Here is a 23,321-nt window from a genome sequence, read left to right as displayed (position 1 = left end):
TTCGTCATTCATTTTACGCTTCACAATTTCCAAACAGATTAGGAAGGCTGGTGTGACGATTACAAAAAAGATTACCAAGATAACCAACCTTCCGTGCATTTTATCTTATCTCATTGCAGCATTATTTTCGGAAATTTGGGGGCATATTTCACAAGTGAGTTGCCCGTTGACATCAACGATCATGGCCGTGATTAAATCGAAAGATATTTTGATACTGTTGACACCAATCGGTATCTCCTTATCAGACTCGTTTGTCTTTTGCAGATACTCATAAGATGAATAGTTACAGGTGAAAGTTTTCCATGAAAGAAGTTGATGTATTTGCAGTGTCTGATCGAGCTTTGTGCCTATCACTGATAAGATTTTAATCCGAAATTTATGGACTTTATTCCAAAGTCATATCAATCTAAATGAGGCTTCAAGCAATGAATCTTTTTCATGTCTGTATACAAGCATGTTTGTCGGTATATGTATAATTCATATGCATATAGAGTCGGGTAAATAATAAATCACTCATAGAAACTTTGATGAGAAGGATCAAATCCGGACCGACATAAATCATACAAATCGAACTTTTGCCTTCCCAACCACATAGCAAGTAACCAGTGGTGAACTGCTACCATGTAAAAGTGCGTATACCATATACATTAACTGTAAATGGCCACAATAGTTCTATAAAATATGGTGTAGAAATTTAGATTTACAAATATGTATATATAATGTTTATCATTAAATCTAGTTCTCAACTAATTCCCATTTTCTTTCAATTTTCAGGGAAAACCAGTACAAATTATAGAAATAGTAAAAAGTTGCGGAGTCTTTCAATCATTCCAAATTCGAAGTTTTAAGTAAGTTTCACTACTTTAAATGCTTGAGGCAATAAATTTACATTCTTTTAAATTTTCTGTAGATTCTATACAAAATGTCTATGTGTGGTGCGAAAAAAATTGTTCATTCAATATGTCAGACACCACGTGTAAGAATATGGCTGCTAAATAAAAATAACTACTGTAGTAAGGTAAGTACCCCAGAAATAAAAGAGCACAATTAAAGGAAATGAAAGGACACTTTTTAAATATTTTTTAGAAAATTCGGACAATGCATATTAATCGAAAATATTACAATACTATAAAATAATATGTTAAGAAGATTTGCTGACAATTTCAGCGAAAAATATTAAAATTTAATCTGTTGGCAACAAATCTCCTGAGAGGTCACTAAAAAAGCTGTTTTGCGGTGACGGCTATAACTCATGATTCAATCATCTGGAGCATAAGAACTAAATCGATTCTATTTGTAGTTTCCCCAGTAATACTGTCGATTTTTTAAAGGTTTTCTGTAAAACAAAACCTTATTAAAATCGGTTTACTGTCTGTCTGTCGGTCTGCCTATTTGTCCGTCACACGCATTTTTCTTGGAGACTGTTGTAGCGATTGACACCAAATTTGGTGAAAAGGTAGGAACTGTGAACGCTCACGTATGCAGTGAGTTACATCCTTTTATGTCGAATTTAAGGGGAAGTCCCCATATATGCAAAAGGGGATGTACATGTTTTTTTTTTCACCAAATATAGCCATGTAGGGTATTAATTGAAAGGTCTCGATTAGTACTTTCCGAAGCCGAAGTTTTGACATTTATTGGAAAGGTGGGGTGTGCGGGGGTCGAAAGTGATGATTTATTTAACGGACCCATCAGAAGGCTGCCCCTATATAGTCCCTGGGTTCCGAAATACCTTCCATACCAATATCTCTTCAAATAAAGTTAATAATAGTATACTACTATAATTTTAAGTAATTGGCTGTAAAACCCCCTTAAGTTCATCTTAGCACCACGAAATTTGCAGCGATGAAGGCTATAACATAGATGATCCTACCAAGTGGGGTGGAAATCGCACTATTACTAATAAATTTATAATGGGTCTAAGTTGTCGTTTCTCTGCATATTCAAGACAATGAATGTCAATACCACCCAAAATGGATAATCTCACATAATATATGCATATATTACGTGCTACATACTAATGGGAAAAATGCCCACTCAAATCTCTTTATATACGAAATACACAAAACCTTTCATACCTGAAGCGTCCAGCCTCCGGTTTCCCGATTTGTTCTTATTGCAATGATTTTCCTGGAAAGTCAAAAAACGCTATTTTCGCTTAAAAAACCGGCATATTTGCTACTATAAATTAAAAAATAACAAGTTTAAGAAAAACAGCGTTACCTGGTGAATTGTACAGGGATAAAAGGATCGGTGCAATAGATTGTACAGCTGTCACTGACTTTTAAAGTGTGAAGTGTAGGAAAATCGCTTTAAAGTTCAACAAATCGTTTTGCCCCAATCGCTCTAATACAGCATTCTTAAGATATTATGTATTTGTACAAAAAAAAATTAAAAAAAAAATATGGGAAAAAAATTTTCAGGATCGTACCCCTCCGCCCCCTTAATGAAGTTTTTCCATTTCAAGAAAGTTACTGCTGAAAGCTATCGTTTACTGGCAGGAACTTACGGAAAAAATGCTCTATGATATCAAAGCTTTGAAAAAATGCCTTCGAGATTGCAGCTAAAGTAACACTATAGAAAAAGTTGGAATATATCGAATTACATACTTTCCGGTACATGTACAATAGGCCGTTGTTTCCTTATCGCCTTAAGGGCATCAATTATATTTAGATATGGTGTAGAATATATGGGCAAAGTGATTTTTTTATACTCGAAGTCATTCGGTTATTATAGTGTTAAATACGTAATAAGTCACATGCCAGATTTATGTCGATCGTCGTAATAAAGCTCGTATTTATCGGTTCGAATGACGTTCGAATGACTTCACTAGAAGAAGAAGAAGTGAAGCCAAGGCTGTACATGTGTTTCTTGAGGAAACCTAAGGTTTATGGACTACGTATAGCAGATTAATGATCAGTTAAGATTTTATGGCTAAAAATCACATTCTACTTTTTGAATGCGTTTTTCTCGAAACTGCATATTGAAAATCGGCTGCCACCATAGCCCAAAATCTATTCTACGAAATTCTTTGAAATTTTCACGACTTATTCAGAACATATTTCTACGGTCCGCAAACTAGGATAATTGCGATTCATTCAGTAGTTTTTTTTATTCATTAAAGAAGCCTTAAAAAAACACCGAAATTCCCAAAAAACAGTTTAACAAGGCGGCAATTCTAGTTTGGGGACTGTAGTTAAGTCTTGATGTTGAAATGCCGTTTACTTTTTTTCTTTAAGATGATCGTAGCGCCCTCTAGCCTGGCAGCAGCAAAGCACCTTTATGTGAAAATGGGTGTATAAATTGCTCTGTATTTCAATAACGGACTATGTAATCGGGCTACTATGCACGCTCAAGATATTAATAAATCTATGATGATCCGTAATGTATCTTTATCCAGTTCTTCACAAAAAAATTCTAAAAGAAGCGAAAAAACGGCCTTCACACCCCTTAAGTTGCGCTAGTGGCGGGTCCATTTGGGATGTTTGGTGAGATGCGCCCTTTATACCTCCCGCACCTGCCGCTTTAAAACAAATGTCAAAATTAAGGTTATCTGCTGCAAGCCTGAATCCTGCTAGTACTCATACAATCATATATTTTTGAGAAAAAAAATAATTATTGACCGTTTTTAAGTTTTCTGTGAAACTAAACTTTATTAAAATCGATTCAATCTCGGTGTTATCTGTCTGTCATAATCGATTAACGCGGAAGCGGCTGAACATATTGTCACCAAATTTAGTGAAAACGTCTTGCCTGTGAATCCCTTTACATATAGCCAGTGGCACTATTTCCTGTTGAGTTTAAGGGGGGAGGGGCTCTTCATACATGCAAAAGGGGGGTCTAAATTTTTTTTCACCGAATATTGTCATATGGAGTATCAAATGAAAGGATGTATTTAGTACTTTTTGCAGCTGTTCCTACTTTTGATATTGCATGTAACATAGAGAAGTGAACATTTTAATTTTAGCTTTTTTAGTTGTTTGTATATCAGTATGAATTTTTCGAGACAAACATCCATATGTATATGTATCTATATATGCACGAATAAAAAAACGTGCATAGATCGGCATCATTTATCTCGAATATGGAAGTTTGTGTGAAAAATCATTTACAAACAATAACCCAATGTATCTTGTTAGTTTGGAAGTCAAGTTAAAACGACGTATTCCTTCTTTGAAACTCTCGACCCAAATAACCAGTACGTCCTTGATAATGTGCAACAGTTCACCGAACCATAATGCACCAATGTACGTTTCGGTATCGAACTTTTCTGCAAGGGCTTACACCATTGATTCAAATGCGGTCTTTTTTACTATCCAAACGTTCTTTTTTACTATCCAAAGCACTTAACCGTTTATGAAATTTTTATTGATCTGGGGTCATGTTTACGGAGTAACCCAAAAATCTCAACCGCGATAAGCCCATTCACAAATAATAGTAAATAATTTAGTTCTGGCCGAATGATGTGAGTGGCACATTGGAAACTTGAAACATACAAAATTAATTAGTTAAAAGTTAATGTCTAACTGGCTATTATCCTATTGTTACTGAAATACTCCACAGAGATCGAGAAGTATTCTATTTTTTGCAGATTGTCCCAAACATATTACCAGTTCTTCGAAAAACAAAGATATAATTAAGGTTTTGTGTGAAACAAAACCTTATTAGAATCGATTCGATGTCTGTCTGTCCGTCTGTCTGTCTGCCTGTCTGTCTGTCTGTCTGTCTGTCTGTCTGTTTGTCTGTCTGTCACAGCCGATTTATTCGGAAACGGCTGAACCGATTGTCACGAAAATTAGTAGGAGTATGTGATCTGCCGTTCCCTTTACATGCAGCAACTGACGCCATTTTGCGTTAAGTGATTGAAAGGGGGCTCCCCATACATGTAAAAGGAGGGTGCAAAATTTTTTTTCATAAAATGTGGCCATGTGGGATATCAAATGAAAGGTCTCAATTAGTACTTTTCGAAACTGGATCAATATTTGATATTGGTTGAAACATAGGGGAGTGAGGGCTCAAAAATATGACCCCCAAAAAGTGTAACAGGTCTCGTTCTCAGACCTTATCCAACCAAAAAATCTGAAAAAAATCACAGTGGTGCATCTCTAGGAAGTCTAGGCCTCAAAATATATCCGGTTCCGATATCTGCACAAATAAACTTAATAATAGTATATTTCCGCATTTTAGAAATTTACCCGGCACCCCCCTTATGTTCATCCCAGAAGCACAAAATTTGGCATGCATATAATGAAGAACATAATGCACAATTTGGTCAAGTTTGAAGAAAATCCTACTATTATTAACAAAGTTATAGAGGGTAAAACTTTACAATTTTTTGTGAATTTCGTGCACTCTACAACCTGCATGACGTCATCATCACATATCAATTCGTCCATATCACAACGAAGTAAGTTCGTATAAATTGGGTGGAAAAGAATTATTTTGTTTTAGTTCTTTAATCATTTGTATATAAATATCAATTATTCCAACGAGACATGTGTGTATGTAGGTATATAGTATATGCGTGCTAATGAACTTTGCGGGTAGTGCCTAATTCAAATAGATATAAGAAGTAAATCGGAAATATGGGTACGATCAATTTATATACGTGCATATATGTGTACACTTTAGGGTGAGCGTAATATCTATGGCTGTAATATGTTCGTATGTCTCGTAGTTTGGAAAAATATGAAGGATTATGTTGGATTTGAAGCTATATACGGATAGAAAAATGTGCGTTGAAATTTCTTACATAAAATGAGCACAAAACCTTTATATCCGAAGCGCGAGCTTCCGGTATTCCGACTTGTTTTTTGTTTGTTTCCACATTCACTTGATGTTGTGCACAACAAAATGGGAAGCAACTTACTCCCACGATTTTTGGTCCATGCACCCCTCGTTTGGGACATAGCAAACAAGTATACAAAAAGAAAGACTAACGGTTTCGCCCAGGGTAGGGTCTCTGGGCGACCGAAAGTGGCAAAAGGTGGAAAGCGCTCCTCTATATAATCGCAAAAATAGAACAAGGGTGCGAGCTATATTCAAGTTCAAGCCTAAGCTAAACTAGAGCTAGATTTTTGTTTGGAATATAATGGAAAAGCGTGGAAATCATCTCGGTCATCCATGCACTCAAATGAAATAAAGCCCTTGAGAGAGCCCCTAAGATTGTAAAGAAAAGCACCCCGTCAGAGTGTGTCAATTAGCAGGGTATCTGCGTGTTCCCTGCCGTCACGAAGATTGTAGCGAAAATAATAACAGATCAAGGAACATCTCCAAAGCGGTCTTCATTCTGGTATTCCTGTATTGGCCACATTAACATTTTAGATTTTTACTTTACCTACTCTTCATCGATTTTAAGAAAGCTTTCAATGGCATGAACAGGAACTGTACCTGTTGGCACCGAACTGAATGTTTGCCGGTGCAAAATTGTAACAGCGCTTGATCTGATTTCGTTGGCTTGTCTAAAATTTGGAAATGCAGCCATCTCCGCATTAAGATGTTCTTTGCTAGGGTTCTTTCTGTGTTGCTATACGGGAATAGCGCACTGTCACTCAAAAGCTCCAAGCCTTTGTCAACATCCGTTTGCATCGTATCATCGGAGCACGCTGGCCTGATTCTATTATAAGCGAAAAACATGCTTAGCGTGGCTTGTGTAGTTAATTCAACATTAATCTAAGCCAGTTCTAGTAAAAACTTATATCACAACCAATACTATCTTATCGTGTCCAAAATAAGGACATTCGCAATCAATATAGTGTTGGGCCCATCCTGGAAAAATTATAAGTTATCTTTGTAATCCGCACTGATTAGCCAAAATCCCGCGGAATATGTAACTCATTGAGAAATGACCCAAAGGATGACCAAAACAGCGATGGATTGACACAGTAGATGGTGATTTTACAACCTCTTGACTTCACCCCCACCAAGCAGACGAAGATTCCTAATCGGGATAAGAAATTCTTAGAAATCAAGCTGAGACAGTGGCGTTGGAGCGATGCTGCTCGCAAAGTGGTCGGGTATTGTACCAGAGCTAGATGCTTCCAGTATATCGTTTTAGCGACAGCATTAGTCCATAGTTCGGAATCGTTGGGAAGACCGGACGGTACTACACTTATTAAAAAACGGTAGTAACTGAGTGCAAGGACCTCCGGAATCAGCAGACTACTAGGAAACATTTTAGCTGCATCCTTGTCTACGGTGCTCCGAATCTGCTTGAAGGAGCTCATTTTTTAAGTCTATCATAACACCGGAGTACCAAGATAACCACCTTGGATTTCTCTAGTCGCAGAAAGAATTCGTTCTCAATACTGATTCGCAAGATCACCATTCCCAGTGCGTGCTAGTAAATATCCGACCGGATGCATTTCATTGGGCATATCGAGTTGCAGCAAACCATTAGCCGTTCCAGAAATAGACCCCGTGGCTACCCTCAGTGGGATCTCGGGGAATAAAACGTGATCTCTCAGTCATTCTTTTCTATAATAATATTCGCAAGAAATGTCAAAACAACAAAAAACTTAACAAAGGACAACCCATCTATAATCCATTTGCATAGTCGCATAAATTGTGAATCGCGTGGCAACGTTATTCGGCTAATTCTCCTGTTGTATGCAACCTATTGAGAGAATAGTATGCTAACCGCAAATCAGGATCTAATATACCTTGGTTTATCAGCAATGCAAATCTATCAACGAATTACATAGGAACCCTCTGTCTAAGGAAACGGACGTTAAATGCGCTTAGTAACTGCTCCGCCTCACATGTAAACGATAGATTTAATACTTCAATGCGAATCCTGTCCCGGTGCTTTTTTACCCTTTATGGACATAGCCACGTTTTCCAGCTCTTTTATAGTGAAGAGTGGAAGGTCTTGAATATGTTCCTCCTCATAGATAACATCGGATCGAATAGTGGAGATAGTGTACGATTCTTCCATTTTAACGTTTTCATGGACTAGAAAAACGATAAATTCTTAATTTTTGGGTAATCAACTTCTAGTCGAGGTTCCGTGGGCACTCAATAAATGAATGCAATGTCGCAGTGCTAACGATATTTAGGAGAACGAGTCCGGCCCTGGAGGACATCTCTAAAACTCACGCGCCACGTAAGTTTCATTGAGGCATGTCCCCTCTGGCTCTATTATTCAAGTCTATTCCAACTATGAGGCGCGAATTTTTTCCAAAGTAGGTGTAGCTTCCTATGATTTGGGGGAAACGTTGAAAAATGTTAATCCCGGATGATCAATTAGGCCTGCTTTTTGTGAGTCATATATTCTTTCTGTATACAGCAATTCTTGCAAAAAGCGCAGAATACTTCCGGTTCGCAAGTCTTGTCGCCAAGATATGAATCAAGGTTCGTCAAAATTGTAACGCAGAATGCTCCTGTCCTGTCATTTAGACACCACATCGATGTGCCCTTAAACGTAGAACCTCTACTAACCTGCGAACAATGCACTCCATCTTGTGTTTCCTCACCACGGAGAAATTGCTCTGCTTCTCATGAACGTTTGTAATGGACAGTTTTCGCCCTCTAAGAACAACAAAAGAAACTTCCACTTTGATATGAATCACATCTCGGTAACCTTACTTTATCGTTTCCTCTACCTTGACTTCCTTGTTCGCAAGACACTCCCAATCAATAACGGCAGATATTCATCATCACTTTTACCGATTAACCGTGTCGTTCCCAGCAAACTGCAGGCACCGTTTCTTGCTCAGGGACTGCCTTAGTATCTTGCCTACTCTACACTGGCCTTAAAGGAGATTCGCTGGTAAGTTTGAGGTCCAGGAATTCCTCCTTCTCCACTAGTCCAGTTTTAACCTCCAAGAAGATAGATCGCTGGGCAACAGAATATTGCTGTGTCTCATTGACTCTGTTCGGTGAGATAGTTTGTGCCGGAAACTTGTTAAAAACTTCATTCAAATTTTAGTTCGATTCGGTCAAAGCAGGTCTTTTCTCGTCAGCCTTTTTCCAAACGCGAGCTCGATAGCATCAATTTCATGAGCTTATAATTTAGTCAAGTAAAAACCTACTACTACGCCTCTTTATGTGAATCTTGGTCATAAACATTTTTCATCCTCAATTTTCTTTTACGTATTTCAGGTCGAATATAAGCCCATCCGTTCAATCCTAGTCGCAAATCGTGGTGAAATTGCAATCCGCGTCTTCCGAGCATGTTCAGAATTAGGAATAAAGTCCGTTGCTATCTACTCCGAACAGGACAAAATGCACATGCACCGACAAAAAGCTGATGAATCCTACGTAGTAGGTAAAGGCCTACCTCCAGTCGAAGCATATCTCTCCATTCCAGAAATTATTCGCATCTGTAAAGAAAATCATGTAGATGCTGTCCACCCTGGGTATTGATAGCAACTAGTAAATTTATCCTTATCACTTTGAAAAGCGTATTTCTCCCTTTATAGATATGGTTTCCTTTCGGAACGAAGTGATTTTGCTCAAGCCGTTATCGACGCCGGCCTTCGCTTCATCGGCCCCTCACCAAGAGTTGTTCAACAGATGGGTGACAAAGTCGCTGCCCGTCAAGCTGCTATTGCTGCTCAGGTACCTATTGTGCCTGGAACGGATGGCCCAATTACCACCAAAGAGGAAGCTCTTGAGTTTTGTCAAAAGCACTCGTTACCTGTTATTTTCAAAGCGGCCTATGGTGGCGGAGGACGTGGTATGAGGGTGGTTCGAAAAATGGAGGATGTAGCGGAGAGTTTCGAACGAGCTAGTTCAGAAGCTAAGGCTGCGTTTGGAAACGGTGCCATGTTTATCGAGCGATTCATTGAAAGACCACGACATATTGAAGTGCAGTTGCTTGGAGACAAGGCTGGCAATGTGATTCATTTGTATGAACGTGATTGTTCGGTGCAAAGACGTCATCAAAAAGTTGTCGAAATTGCTCCGGCGCCAAGACTTCCAGTTGAAACCCGTGATCGAATGACTGAAGCGGCTGTGAGACTCGCAAAGCATGTTGGATATGAGAATGCAGGAACTGTTGAATTCCTCTGTGATGAAACTGGCAATTTCTACTTTATTGAAGTAAACGCAAGGTAATTTCAAACATATGGCAAAACTTCCCGTCATTCAATTTTGGAAAAAATGGAAGAAAATATTCTAAAGATGCCACTTAATTACAGGTTACAAGTCGAGCACACGGTTACTGAGGAAATTACCGGCATAGATCTTGTACAGTCGCAAATTCGAGTTGCTGAAGGAATGACCCTCCCTGAACTCGGCTACACCCAAGAATCAATTGAACCACGCGGCTACGCTATTCAATGTCGAGTCACTACTGAAGATCCGGCCAACAACTTCCAACCGAGCACAGGTCGTATTGAAGCCTTCCGTTCTGGCGAAGGCATGGGTATCCGGTTGGACAGTGCCTCAGCATTTTCAGGAGCTATTGTTTCACCATATTACGACTCCCTTCTAGTCAAAGTTATCTCGCATGCATCCGATCTCCAAGGTTCGGCAGCTAAGATGAATCGAGCACTGCGCGAATTCCGTATCCGTGGTATCAAAACGAACATCCCCTTCCTCATTAACGTCCTAGAAAATCAGAAGTTCTTGCACGGTGTTTTGGATACATACTTTATTGACGAAAACCCACAGTTATTCAAATTCCACAAGACACAAAATCGAGCTCAAAAACTACTTAACTACATGGGAGAGGTTTTGGTTAACGGGCCAAAGACACCTCTTGCAACTAAACTAAAGCCTGCTAATATTGTACCACATGTTCCTGAATTTCCTCTGGGTAAGTATGTCCAGCAAAGCTGCCTATGTAAGCAATGATTTTGTTAAGGAATCATTATTTTATTCGGAATGTCTTTCATTCACTGAATAAAATTTGCTTTACATACAAAATGATTAGCTCCTCATTAAACTTACGCTCAGTTTATCTAATTTCGGCAACAAATTGCCTGCTTTCAAATCTACATAGATTTCTTAAATAATAAAAACTACTTTGAATTTCTTGAATAATTTATTTAATATTTAATGTCTTGAAATTGAAATTTATTTCGTATTTGTTTCCTTTTGAATTTTATTTTCATTATTTACGAACATATTTATTTTGGACACAACATTGAAACATTTACTACGTCTGCAGATTTATCGCCCGAAGCGTTAGAAAAAGAAGAGCGCGGTGAAGGGACAGGTATGTTTCTTTTTGTTTTAAGTATTTTTTCTTTTATCTGGTGTAATGTGAAAGACAATTTTATATATATAACTCCACTTATTGGCACTTAATTGATTGCACAAATTTAGTTCAAAAGCAAATCGGAAATTATCTCACAAATTCGAAACCCTAAACAAAACTAATGAAATATTTAAATCTTTATCAAAAAGATATTAGAATGAATAAAGAAAACATTTTTCCCGGTCCCAAAACAAACCTTTATTTATGAATTGCGGGTTTAATTATAAATGAAACATACAGATGGACGGTGCGGTGACAGAGTTGGTTGAGTACTAACCTCTAGATGCCCCGGGTTCGAATCCCAGTCCACCATGTTTGTGGTAATCGTAGGGGTTTCCCGCTGTTGTAGGTTTACCACTCCAATTTACGTAAGTGCAAACTTCCCACCAATCAAGCACTTGGAACCACGTACTGATAGAACTCTATGTAGATCTCATCGGACCCCTGTATCTGAAGCATCATAATTGCTTCTAGAGCACCTTATGGTTCTCATAACCAACTTTCTTTCTTGTCTCTGCTTCAGACAACTCAGATGGTCTTTGGGATTTCATTCACAACTGCATAGCAGGCCATGCATGCTAAAAAAAATTCTAGTCTTGTTACATACGTTCGGGACGAAATTCGCAGCCTCCGCAACAGATCACGCAACATTACATAGCAAACTAGCCTTTTGACATCGATTCCTCCGTCGACGAAGTATCTACTGCCGCTACTGCACGAAATGCGAGTACCTCATCTGGTTGCATCAGTAACCCCAGGTTCGAGGAACCTACTCCCCAAAACAGTTCTTCTCCTTCGGGTTAAGGTACGCTATTTCCTTGACCGAGGTTTTGGAGTACATAAAAAATAAACTAACACATTGGGTTGGCCAAATTGATCGAATGTCAGCCTCCCGATCTCATTGCCGCGGGTTTCAATCCCACTTAGTCATCGATAAATGGATGTTTGTATTCGTGCTTATACTGTCCCGCTGCTGTAGGTTTAGTAATTGCACAGCATTAAGTCTGATGATTAAAAAACAGTCAGTCAACGCAAAATACTGTGTGGATGCACTAAACTCCATAAAAGAATGAACAGGAGACTCGTAAGAGTATTTCCTGTGTATATTTCCTTTAGCTTGTGACCAAGCATTCGAATGCTTTTATATCATTCTCTCTAACCTGCTTGCTTTTTACGTCCTTCCCGGAACTCTTCCGGTTTACCCCTGACATCCATAAGAAACTCCGTCTGAAACACAAAGTAAAAAATATAATTCCTCCGGAAGCCATGCTGATCTAATTTACTTTAAAAATCGTCAAGCTTCGGTAAGGTCACTGATATCTAAGTTGATGAAGGGTATCTGGCTAGTGTTGAGGTTCACCGCCCAGTCTTCTTCCACTTTGATTATGTTTGCAGATTCCTCTACTGACTTGCCACAATTTTCGTGTAACTTACTTTATATTAATGTTTCCTCCGTTATAACTCCCTAATGACTTCTTCGTCCCTTTCTCGATTTGATGCGGCCTGCCTCGCATTTTCGGCAATATCCCTTCTTACCTTTTACTTAGTGGAGTACACTATTGAAAACCTTGACGCCAATGTTAGTCCCGATCCTAGCAACCTTCCTAACATCTTTTTGCTAAAAACTTTTCAATTCCCCTCCTCTCCCTTTTTGTACAATTTTTAACAAAAGCCTCGTAAGTTGCCATTTTCCGGCAAGCGGAAACATCATTAGTTCAACTCTAGACGTAGTATGCCTTGAGAAGAGAATTTGTCATATTTGTGTGTGTGAGCATTTATCAAAAATGTTCACGAACAATAAAGATGCCCCTAAAATTCCTGCTCACAGCCTAAACAAATATATCTGGCCGGTTGGTTAAATCATTTTTCATTCGAGCGCCAGCCGCTGAACAGTCAAAATTGGCAGACCAACTACATCCTATCCACATTACGCCTCCCGGTCAAATGCGGACCTTCAGGCGTAACTGACAGGCCGAACTGAACGTAGATGGCGGGCTTTAATATGGCACGCGTAACGCCGAAATTTTTAACGTACCTTTCATGGAGTTCGAACTTTATTTGCACTTCCCGATTCTAAGGATGGGGGCCTTTAGTATTTTCTTTAGCTCTTCATCATATCATCCGCCATATTAAACTAGGAGGTCCCCACGGAACACATCTCCTCGTCTTTATTGTTTCTTCTGTGCACTTCCTTTGTGCTTGCCCCTCCAACCCGTATCAGCAATTATTTCACTGTTTTTCTGAAATTCTTATCGTAACGCTATCTCTCTATATCCTTTTTCCTTACGATGATTTTAACCTCTCACATGCTGATTTGACCTAATCTTACCTTTCAAAACTTTTCTAATAGCCCCTCCCACCAAGAATTAATCTGATAGCATTATCGATCTCTCTCGCCCCAAATAGTTGTTTATAGACACTATATTAGAACGCGTGATCCTCAGAACCCCTTACAACATCATTTTAAACCACCTTCCCAGTTTTGTCCCTCCGTCCCCAAGTGTTTGAGATCTATTCCAACTTAGTTCGCTACGGAGGTGCATCTTAATCTTGTGCAAAAACTGAAAAACTCCATTCCCGCTTAGAATCTGAGGGCCGATGAACAAATATCACTCCAACTATCACCTTCGTAGTCAGCTCTGAGATAGTATCGTAGGCAGCCATGAAGCTCTCCGTCTCTGCACTTGAGCAAGGCACTTACACTACACCTTCTTGCTAAAATCTTCAATTCAACACCTTCGCAGTGGTCAGTAAAAGGGACTGCATGCGTAATCAGAAGGCGTCTTCTACTAAAGGTAGTGCCCGCTGCAGCTTTGGTTTGTTCGAAAAAGCCCGCGACTTGGATGACAGAATCCGCTGTCAATTCTTCTGCTCTAAACCGAACTAACTCGCAGATAAGCACCAGCAGCACATATCGCTTTGGCGAACCTACCTCTGATAAGCTTTTCGGGCACCTTCTATGCTGTGTCGTGCATACAGAGGGTCGGCAAACAAACAGAAATTTAGCGTCTCTTTTACCTATGCTGACCCGCGTGGGTTTCGCCACTTTCTAACAACAAGTAAAATATTCTCCTTATTGCACGTGGTGAACACGCCGATTAGATTCGGTTGAGGTGAAATACCAGTTTGTATATGTCTGCCGAAATACTGTCAGATCCAGGCTGCCTTCCTATTTTTCAAAGAGAAGACTTCCTCTTCCAGCTTTTCCATGGTGAAAAGTGGGCAACCCTCAGTAATTTTCACGCTGGCAACGTGTCACGCACAGAGAGAACGCTGAGGATGTGTAGGCAGAGAAAACGCGTCGACCACTTCACGTTGTGAGGTTGCAAGTTCTCTAGCACTCGCCACCGCTCCACTGATGACAAAGATGAATGCAATGCAAAGGTTACGTCAGCAGTGTGTAGAGTGGTTTAAAATTACGAACCCCGCTCTAACCATCATCTCCAGGATCCAGTTCCCTCTAGAGCCTGGATGGGGCATGCCCCAATTAAGTTCGCTCGCATTAAAGACTCCTCCAACCAGCATCCATCCTTTCGTGCCGAAAACGCATTAAACCTGCGACGAAAGTTTCGCGTTGTACCATTTGGTGTTAAATATTATAGATGCTGAAAACGTAGACATCCTGTCGGCATTGGGCATAAACTTAAGCCAAGCGCCATCCTGAACCCAAGTAGTAGCGGTGCCTGATAAATCGAGATGCCATGAAGCTGAGCTCTTGTTTTGTATTGTTCGCTGATAGTACTAGGTCAACTGCGCTGGGAAATCATAGGCGATTACTACCCAGAGGATGTTGATTTGTATGATGTGGATCATGTTGACCGCATCTTAGCCGTTTCCAATTCCGTTCTGAGGGCCGAACACCACCCCTAGCCAGTATTATGTGCAACGGTTTTACCAGGCACGCCACGATTACTACAGTCATCACAACTCTCCTTTTTGTTGCAAGTCACGACTTTGTGACCTCCTGCCAGATTCCCGACAGGCTGTAGATATCTGTATCGTAAGAACAGCCTTACACGATAAGTTTCCCATTAGTCCGGCATCAGTCCGACTGAGGGTATAAACACAAAAAATGAATGATAGACTAACGAAAATCATTCAAACTCTCAAATAAAATATTTTGTTCTGGTAACTGATGGCGGATTGAAACTGACGCGACACTGGGAGTGCTTTTCCTATAATGTAGAATTTCTAGAGATGCTTGCTAAAAATCTGTGAATTTAAATACAATTTCATGTCAGAAGAGTAGGCCGGAAAAACCGGTCTGAGGTGAAAATTACGTGGGCCTCTATTATTCATTATGACCCGAGAAAGCTCCACCCCCCTCCCTTCATCCTTTCCACCTTCCTCTCGTAAGGCCTGTTTATCTTTCTTAAAGACAAAACCACTTTCATTCAGTAAAGCCGCACCTTGGCGGTCACATCGCGAGGAAATGTGGATTGTTTACTGTGCTATTTAGTGACAAGACTGGCCAGACAGGGGCCTGCAGTAAATTGGTACAAAATATTTTACCAAGAATATGAACTTCTCAAACAGTTCCGTAGAATACTTGGGTGAATTGCCAGGAGCCGAATTTGATAGGGCGCAAGCACGATTGATTCAAACTTAAACATTCGCTGAAAAACATAAGCTCAAAATTCTAGAACAATGATATCACTAGATCTTTATCAAATAGGCTTTTTCCAAGGCTCGCTTTACAGCTTCAGCACCATTGGCAAGCAATTCATGTTAGCGCTTTGTTAATTAAGATTATTTGCTCTGACTCTGGCTTTCCGATTTACTATTAAATCCAAAATTCAACTTCTAAAAAATGTTGCAATAACCGCGTATTTATTTCTAGTAACTGAACCACCACGAGGATTACGTGATATTTACCTCAAGCACGGACCCGAGGCGTTTGCCAAGGAAGTGCGAAGCCGGAAGAATTTGTTGTTGATGGACACAACATTCCGAGATGCTCACCAGTCACTGCTAGCAACACGTGTCCGCTCCTACGATCTCCTGCGAATCTCACCGTTTGTAGCTCACAAGTTCAATAACTTGTATGCTTTGGAAAATTGGGGTGGCGCGACCTTCGATGTAGCTCTACGCTTCTTGCACGAATGCCCTTGGGAACGTTTGGAGCAAATGCGTAAGAAGATCCCTAATATTCCCTTCCAAATGCTGCTCCGTGGGGCTAACGCTGTCGGATACACGAATTATCCAGATAATGTTGTCCAAAAATTCTGTGATTTGGCTGTAAGTTCAAAATCTTTCATAAGAAAGCAATTGCCTATATTATTCTTTGCTTATTCCTTTAGGTGAAAACTGGAATGGATATTTTCCGAGTATTCGATTCTCTAAACTATTTGCCTAACATTATTGTCGGAATGGAAGCTGCCGGTAATGCTGGTGGCATCATAGAAGCCGCGATTTCCTACACAGGAGATGTAAGCAACCCCAATAAGACCAAATATGACCTAAAATACTACACCAACCTTGCCGATGAACTAGTCAAGGCAGGCACACACGTTCTTGCCATTAAGGATATGGCCGGACTCTTGAAGCCTATGGCAGCTAAGTAAGTATCAAATAATTCTGATAACTTTCAATAATATAAAACAACAACTTTTTTCTTTCTCCTAGAATGTTAATTTCTGCTATTCGTGACAAACATCCTCACATACCAATCCACATTCATACCCACGACACATCTGGAGCTGGCGTTGCTTCAATGTTGGCTTGTGCTGAAGCAGGAGCTGATGTGGTTGATGTTGCTGTTGATTCCATGTCCGGAATGACTTCTCAACCTAGTATGGGTGCAATAGTTGCATCTTTGCAAGGTACAACGCACGATACCGGCTTCGATTTACGAGATATCTCCGACTATTCAGCCTACTGGGAACAAACTCGAACTCTGTATGCACCATTTGAATGCACAACAACCATGAAATCAGGAAATGCCGATGTTTACATCAACGAGATCCCTGGAGGTCAATACACAAATCTCCAATTCCAAGCTTATTCTCTAGGTCTAGGAGACTTCTTCGAGGACGTGAAGAAAGCCTATTCAGAAGCCAACCAGCTACTAGGAGATATCATTAAAGTCACCCCATCTTCAAAAGTCGTGGGTGATCTTGCACAATTCATGGTACAAAACAATTTGAACGCACAACAAGTGCTAGACCAAGCTGAAGAGCTATCCTTCCCCAAATCAGTGGTTGAGTTCTTGCAAGGTTTAATTGGCGAGCCCTACGGGGGCTACCCAGAACCATTCCGATCACGAGTACTGAAAGACATGCCACGAATTCAAGGCCGTCCAGGTGCCAACCTTGCTCCTCTAGATTTTGCTAAACTGAAAGATGAGCTCCGTGAAAAACATGGAAATATAAGTGATCGTGACGTCATGTCAGCTGCTCTCTATCCCGAGGTTACTAATGAATACCTACATTTCCGCGAAGATTTTGGCCCAGTCGACAAGCTGCCAACAAGAATCTTCCTGACAGGACCTAAGGCCGGTGATGAGTTTGATATTCAACTAGAGAAGGGCAAAACTCTTAGCTTCAAAAATTTGGCAATGGCTGAGGATCTCACAGCCAGCGGTGAACGGGAGGTGTTCTTTGAAATGAACGGACAGTTACGATCTGTACTGATTAAGGACAAAGAAGCTGTGAAGGTAATTTCGATAATATTCCCTTACATCCCGCAGAGACTTGAGAAATACCCTTGTTAATTTACAGGAACTCCACATCCATCCTAAGGCCAACAAAACAAATGACAAAGAAGTTGGAGCACCCATGCCAGGAAAAGTTATCGACATCCGCGTCAAGGTTGGCGATTCTGTCGAAAAGGGCCAACCTCTCATCGTCCTCTCAGCCATGAAAATGGAAATGGTAGTCCAATCACCGCGAGCCGGTGTTATCAAATCTCTGGACATCACAAACGGAATGAGCATTGAGGGCGAAGATCTGATCATAACATTTGAGTAAAACGAATAAACCTTGTTTTCTGTCATATAGGATTACCTTTTAATTTTTATAAAATATTTTTTTTTATATTTCGATTTCGAGGGAAATTTTCGTTTCCGATTTTTTATCTAATTTTATCGCACAACATTACAATTATATGTTACTTAGGGGTGTATCAAGTAAGAACAAAGTGAGATAAAGCGTGATCATCGACCAGTTGAAAATGTGCTTGGAAGTCTATATTTTGACTGTGTTAATTCTCTTCTCTAGAACTGTAAACGTGTTGTATATAATATTTTCAGATTGTTTTCTAATGATATGGAATAGAAAAGTTGATATGTTAAATGTTTGAGTAAATAAAACGATGGTATTTTAATAGTTTCAGTTTTTTACTACAAAGTGTCATGAATAAGAGGAAAGCTATCAGCCCAGAGGTTTATTTGCCATTGTTGACTTTGCTAGTGATATTCCAACTACAAGGCAAACAAAAAAAATCAAAATTGAAGCGCTAAAATTTCAACATAAAAGTTGTAATGTTATTATCTTTATCAACCCCGCAACAACTGCCTTAATAACTTAGGAAGGTAGGCATTAAAATTAGCGCTGTTGTGCTCCTTGATTGCTATGAGGTAAGCGAGAAAAGCAGAATCCAGCCGGCTCAAATCTTCACAGCCAACTCGTGGCATTTACGAAGGATAGCAAATCCCCCACCGTGCAACTCCTGCTAATGCTGGCCAATCACAAAGGAAATACCTGAGAGTTTCTCCCTTCTCTGTGCAAGTTCAGCAATGCGAATTGTAGGGTATGCCGAATCTGGCGGGATGGCCCCGTGTAAACCGCCGTAATCCTGCAAGCATTTGAACGCGCCTGGCGAAAAATCCCTCGCGGTCTTTTCGTAAGAAGGCCAAATCCTCCTGGACTTGAGGCAGGTATGCAGGCCAGTATTCGCCATCGGAAGTCAGCGGATCTTCAATGGTACTAGTAGATTCTAACCTTGGCAGTCTTCAGCTGGTTGTCGATGCCTATCGGGGGACTGCCAAAAGCAAAGTCCTCCCTGACTATTCCGTCAGCCCGTTCACTATCCTTTATGTTCCTATCAGCGGGAAGCTAGACGAGGGTGACCTTGTGCGTGCCCCAAAATTGTTAAACCCTTTCTTGCATTACTCTATCAGCCGCAAGGATATCGCCACTGAGTTCAAAGCCTAAATACCCGCCTGGCTGTCAGCCAGAATTATTATATTATGCTTGGAGTCGGATCATCCCTAGCTATCGACAGGTTTCCACTATCGTCAATATCTCTGCCTGAAATACGCTTACGAATGCTGGAAGACCGCCGATGTTTTACTGTGTCCTGGTTCAAAAGCCCACAGCAAAATTCCTCTTAAGCGTCCATTGAGAATGTCCAGAGTTCCCGAGGTACTTCGTTTAGGATGTTACTATAGCCGTAGGGCTTCGCTGACCAACATCGAGATCCACACACTTAAGGCACTACAAGTTACAACGTATTTAATGTAGTAACACTCAGCCACTTAACATTATCCACTAATTGCTGAGTACCATCTATAAGATATTCTCCACTATCTTGCTAGGCCGGATAGCCCCATACGCCCAGAACATCATTGGCCCATACCAAAGAGGCTTCACTCCAGGCAAATCAGCAACAGATCAGATTTTCTCTCTGCGGCAGGCGATGGAAAAACTGTTGGAATATGGACAACAGTTGCACCATCTGTTCATCGACTTTAAAGCCGCCTATGATAGCATGGCCAGGGTAAAACTGTACACGGCCATGAGAGAATTCGGTATCCCGACGAAATTAATAAGACTGACTAGGCTGACCCTGACCAATGTGCGAGGCCAGATAAAAGCAGCAGGATCACTCTCAAGACCATTCGACATCAACAACGGTCTACGACAAGGGGATGCGCTATCATGCGTCCTCTTTAACCTGGCCCTCGAGAAGGTGATCCGTGATGCTGAGGTGAATGCAAGAGGTACGATCCTCTTCAAGTCCACCCAACTACTGGCCTATGCTGACGATATCGACATCATGGGAAGAACCACCCGAGACGTTCAAACTGCCTTCATCCAGATCGAGCAGGCGGCGCGAGATCTTGGGCTGCACATCAATGAAGGCAAGACAAAATACATGGTGGCAACGTCAGCACCGAAGACGAATCAACCAACAACATCAAACCGCACTGGTCAAACACAAGCACGAACAAGAATAAGGATAGGGGAATACAACTTTGAGACCGTTGACAATTTCTCCTATCTAGGGTCGAAAATCACAACCGATAACAACTACGATGAGGAAATCCGCGCACGGTTGTTGTCAGCCAACAGAGCCTACTTCAGCTTACAAAGACTGTTCCGCTCGAAACGTCTCACCATAGGGTCAAAGCTCTTACTGTACAAGACTATGATCTTGCCAGTCCTCATGTATTCCTCGGAAACTTGGGTTCTTAGCAAGAAAAATTGCGAACTCTTGGCCGCGTTCGAGAGAAGAATCCTCCGAAGAATTTTTGGTCCCCTACATGAGGATGGACGATTCCGTAGCCTACACAATGACGAAATCTATGAGCGATACCATGACCGTACGGTTGTGGATAAAATCCGGCTCAATAGGTTACGGTGGGCGGGTCACTTAATCCGTATGGATGAAGATGATCCCACCCGGAAAGTCTATAAGGGCAATATCTATGGTAGGAAAAGAAGACGAGGCAGACCCTGCCTAAGATGGAGCGATGGCGTGGGCCAGGACGCCAGACAGCTTTTAGGGATATCGAATTGGTGGACCTCGGCGCAAAACCGGGATGTCTGGAGTTCCTTATTAAGGCAGGCCTAGACCGGATACCGGTTGTTGCGCCGTTGATGATGATGACTAATTGCGGGAGGCAAAATTCAGGTGCCCGGGATTTGGTGGTAAATAGCATCAATTCTATTTTGGTTGAATTTAGTTCGTATTTTGCAGCCCACAAGCTTACATTTCCCAACGTGCTCTAAATAACTTCAATCATAACGAAGATTCCAAGAAGACCAAGTGGTCGGCACACACCATCACCTTCACCCCGCTCCTGTCCAATGTTCGCAGAATTTCATCCTATCAACTAGAGTAGCGAAAGGATGACGCCATCCTGGGGCATCCCTTTGCTCACAGCTGTGGTCAAGTAGTTTTTCGCATGGATACTATCCATTGGGCGAGACATTCCTTCAATCCTATTCTGATTAGAGGTTCTTTGTTACTAACGCTGTTGAGTGTTCCCTCTATATCCAGCAAGGCAGCTAGGGTACATTGCTTCTAGTGTAGTGGCCTCATGAAGAGCGGCTTCGATGGATTTACCCTGTGAAAAGCGGTTCCTGTGGATTTGCCTTTGAGGTAAGCGTGCGAAGATTTGGAGAAGGACGTCCTTTCCATGATCGTTCTTAAGTATATGTCCCTGGGGTCTTCAAAATGAAGGAGGTGAGGCTGGTTCTTCGAAAATCCCTGGCTTCCCCGTTTTTGGTATGAAAACGCGCACGTGTAAAGAAATACGGTAAGTACACGAACGAAATACAGCTCCAGGAAATCTCTACAAGGCACGGAACAACCCTCTTTTGCTGTTTTCGAATCGTTACATTATGTCGTCTGAGCACGGAAATTTATATGTAAAGAAACTGTTTCTAACCCAGCTGATTTTATACTCGATAATTATCGATTTAATTACCTCATACGACTGAGGCTGCATACCCTCCCTCCTTGCCGTGTCAAGGTTATCATTTCGTGCGCCGAAGAGTTTGTTCTTGACAACTAGCTATGTAAGCCATTTAATTACAGTTACGAAGCTGGAATTCAGACAGGCAGACGAGGAGATATTGTCTTCGTGATGCAAGAAATTTTGTCCATATCTGCCTCAGTCATAAATACTGGCAGTCATTCAACGACTGGCTGAAGAAGTATAAATCTACCAGAAAGAAGTCCTGACTGAATTACTGTTAGAATATCGAAAGCATCAGCTAAATTCAGTGAAATTCTGGCAAAGAACATAGGAGCCTACTCTTCCTTAAAAAGTCGGAGGGCTCTAAGCCGGAATTTTCTGATGTGACCCAGCGCCTACGAGAAGGATTGTAAATCGGAGATCTTGGAAGTTATGCAGCCCCAGTCGTTTGAGATTATCAAATAAGTAATTATTGAACATAAAATCAGTTGCGCTACGGAAACTTCTTTATATATATGTATGTGAATCTGCACACTCAAATGGCATAATGCCCGTCATGCACTAGAAACAGCAAAAAAGGTTCTGCTGTGGCTTGGCAGGCACGGACATGCGTTCGGGATGGATTTTCGGCCAATGTTGAAGACTTTAGAGCACGTTTTATATACAGCTTAAGGACGATAATGGGGAGGTTTTCCTTCTTCAAATCTACGTGCAATCTATATACTTCATAGGCAATTTCGGAGAGATAGATTTCACGATTGAGAGGTCTTTATATTACAAACAACATAAATATATGCCTTCCTGATTATAGAGGATGCATTCAACAACGTGGGTACCAAAACCATCAAGGAGGCTCCAACCAGCATGGGATTGAAGGGTGTCTTTTGCAATGGATAATACCCACGCTAGGAACCAGGATAATGAAAATTGATCTGGGAAACAGTCACTTGATCATCGTTGTGACGCCCCAGAATGGCACCATCTCTCTGGTGCTGTTCCTCTCTCTCTACTGATACTTGAGAGTGCAGTGATGTGTAGGTGCTGCCGTATGGAAATGACGTGGTGAGATTGGTGTCAGAAATACTTGCCTCAATTATCAGCGAGATGATGGAAGGCGCGTTGGGCTGTGAGATGCGGGCTCGGCATAAATTCAACCAAAGCGAAGCTTATGCCATTTACCACGAAGAAGATCATACCCGAATTCCACCTCCTGCAGTTAAATGAACAAAAATTGACACTTTCCTCCAATGTAAAACATGTTCATGTAATCCTGGATCCTAAGTTGAATTGGAGCTAAACAAAGAACTGAGGGTTTGGAGGGCATGTATAGCTTAATAGGATCCAAAGAACCGCATTTGCAGGTGCACCTATATTTCTAATATAGTCCTGCAACTCCTTCCTCGTGACCTTCATATTAAATACGTTGGATTGTGCATTGTTGTCAGATTCCGTAAATCTGGATATTGGAAA

General features: G+C 40.9%; 1 protein-coding gene across 1 annotated transcript in view; it reads left to right on the top strand.

Annotated features, from left to right (window-relative positions):
* The window catches only part of LOC119653661 (pyruvate carboxylase, mitochondrial), a 73,105-nt gene extending 54,574 nt beyond the window's left edge, over positions 1–18,531 (top strand). Inside the window, exons 2-11 of the mRNA XM_038058491.1 lie at positions 775–848; positions 911–1,018; positions 9,103–9,359; positions 9,423–10,055; positions 10,143–10,762; positions 11,117–11,164; positions 16,047–16,444; positions 16,507–16,766; positions 16,832–17,861; positions 17,926–18,531. Of these exons, the coding sequence (XP_037914419.1) occupies positions 923–1,018; positions 9,103–9,359; positions 9,423–10,055; positions 10,143–10,762; positions 11,117–11,164; positions 16,047–16,444; positions 16,507–16,766; positions 16,832–17,861; positions 17,926–18,174 (3,591 nt within the window). The 5' untranslated portion in view covers positions 775–848; positions 911–922 and the 3' untranslated portion in view covers positions 18,175–18,531. The remainder of the gene's footprint in view (positions 1–774; positions 849–910; positions 1,019–9,102; positions 9,360–9,422; positions 10,056–10,142; positions 10,763–11,116; positions 11,165–16,046; positions 16,445–16,506; positions 16,767–16,831; positions 17,862–17,925) is intronic.
* The last annotated feature ends 4,790 nt before the right edge of the window (positions 18,532–23,321 follow it).

Source organism: Hermetia illucens, chromosome 4, assembly GCF_905115235.1.
Source record: "Hermetia illucens chromosome 4, iHerIll2.2.curated.20191125, whole genome shotgun sequence".
Lineage (NCBI taxonomy): Eukaryota > Metazoa > Arthropoda > Insecta > Diptera > Stratiomyidae > Hermetia > Hermetia illucens.
The sequence above is the reverse complement of the archived record's forward strand: the minus strand, read 5'-3'. Positions and strand labels throughout refer to the sequence as shown.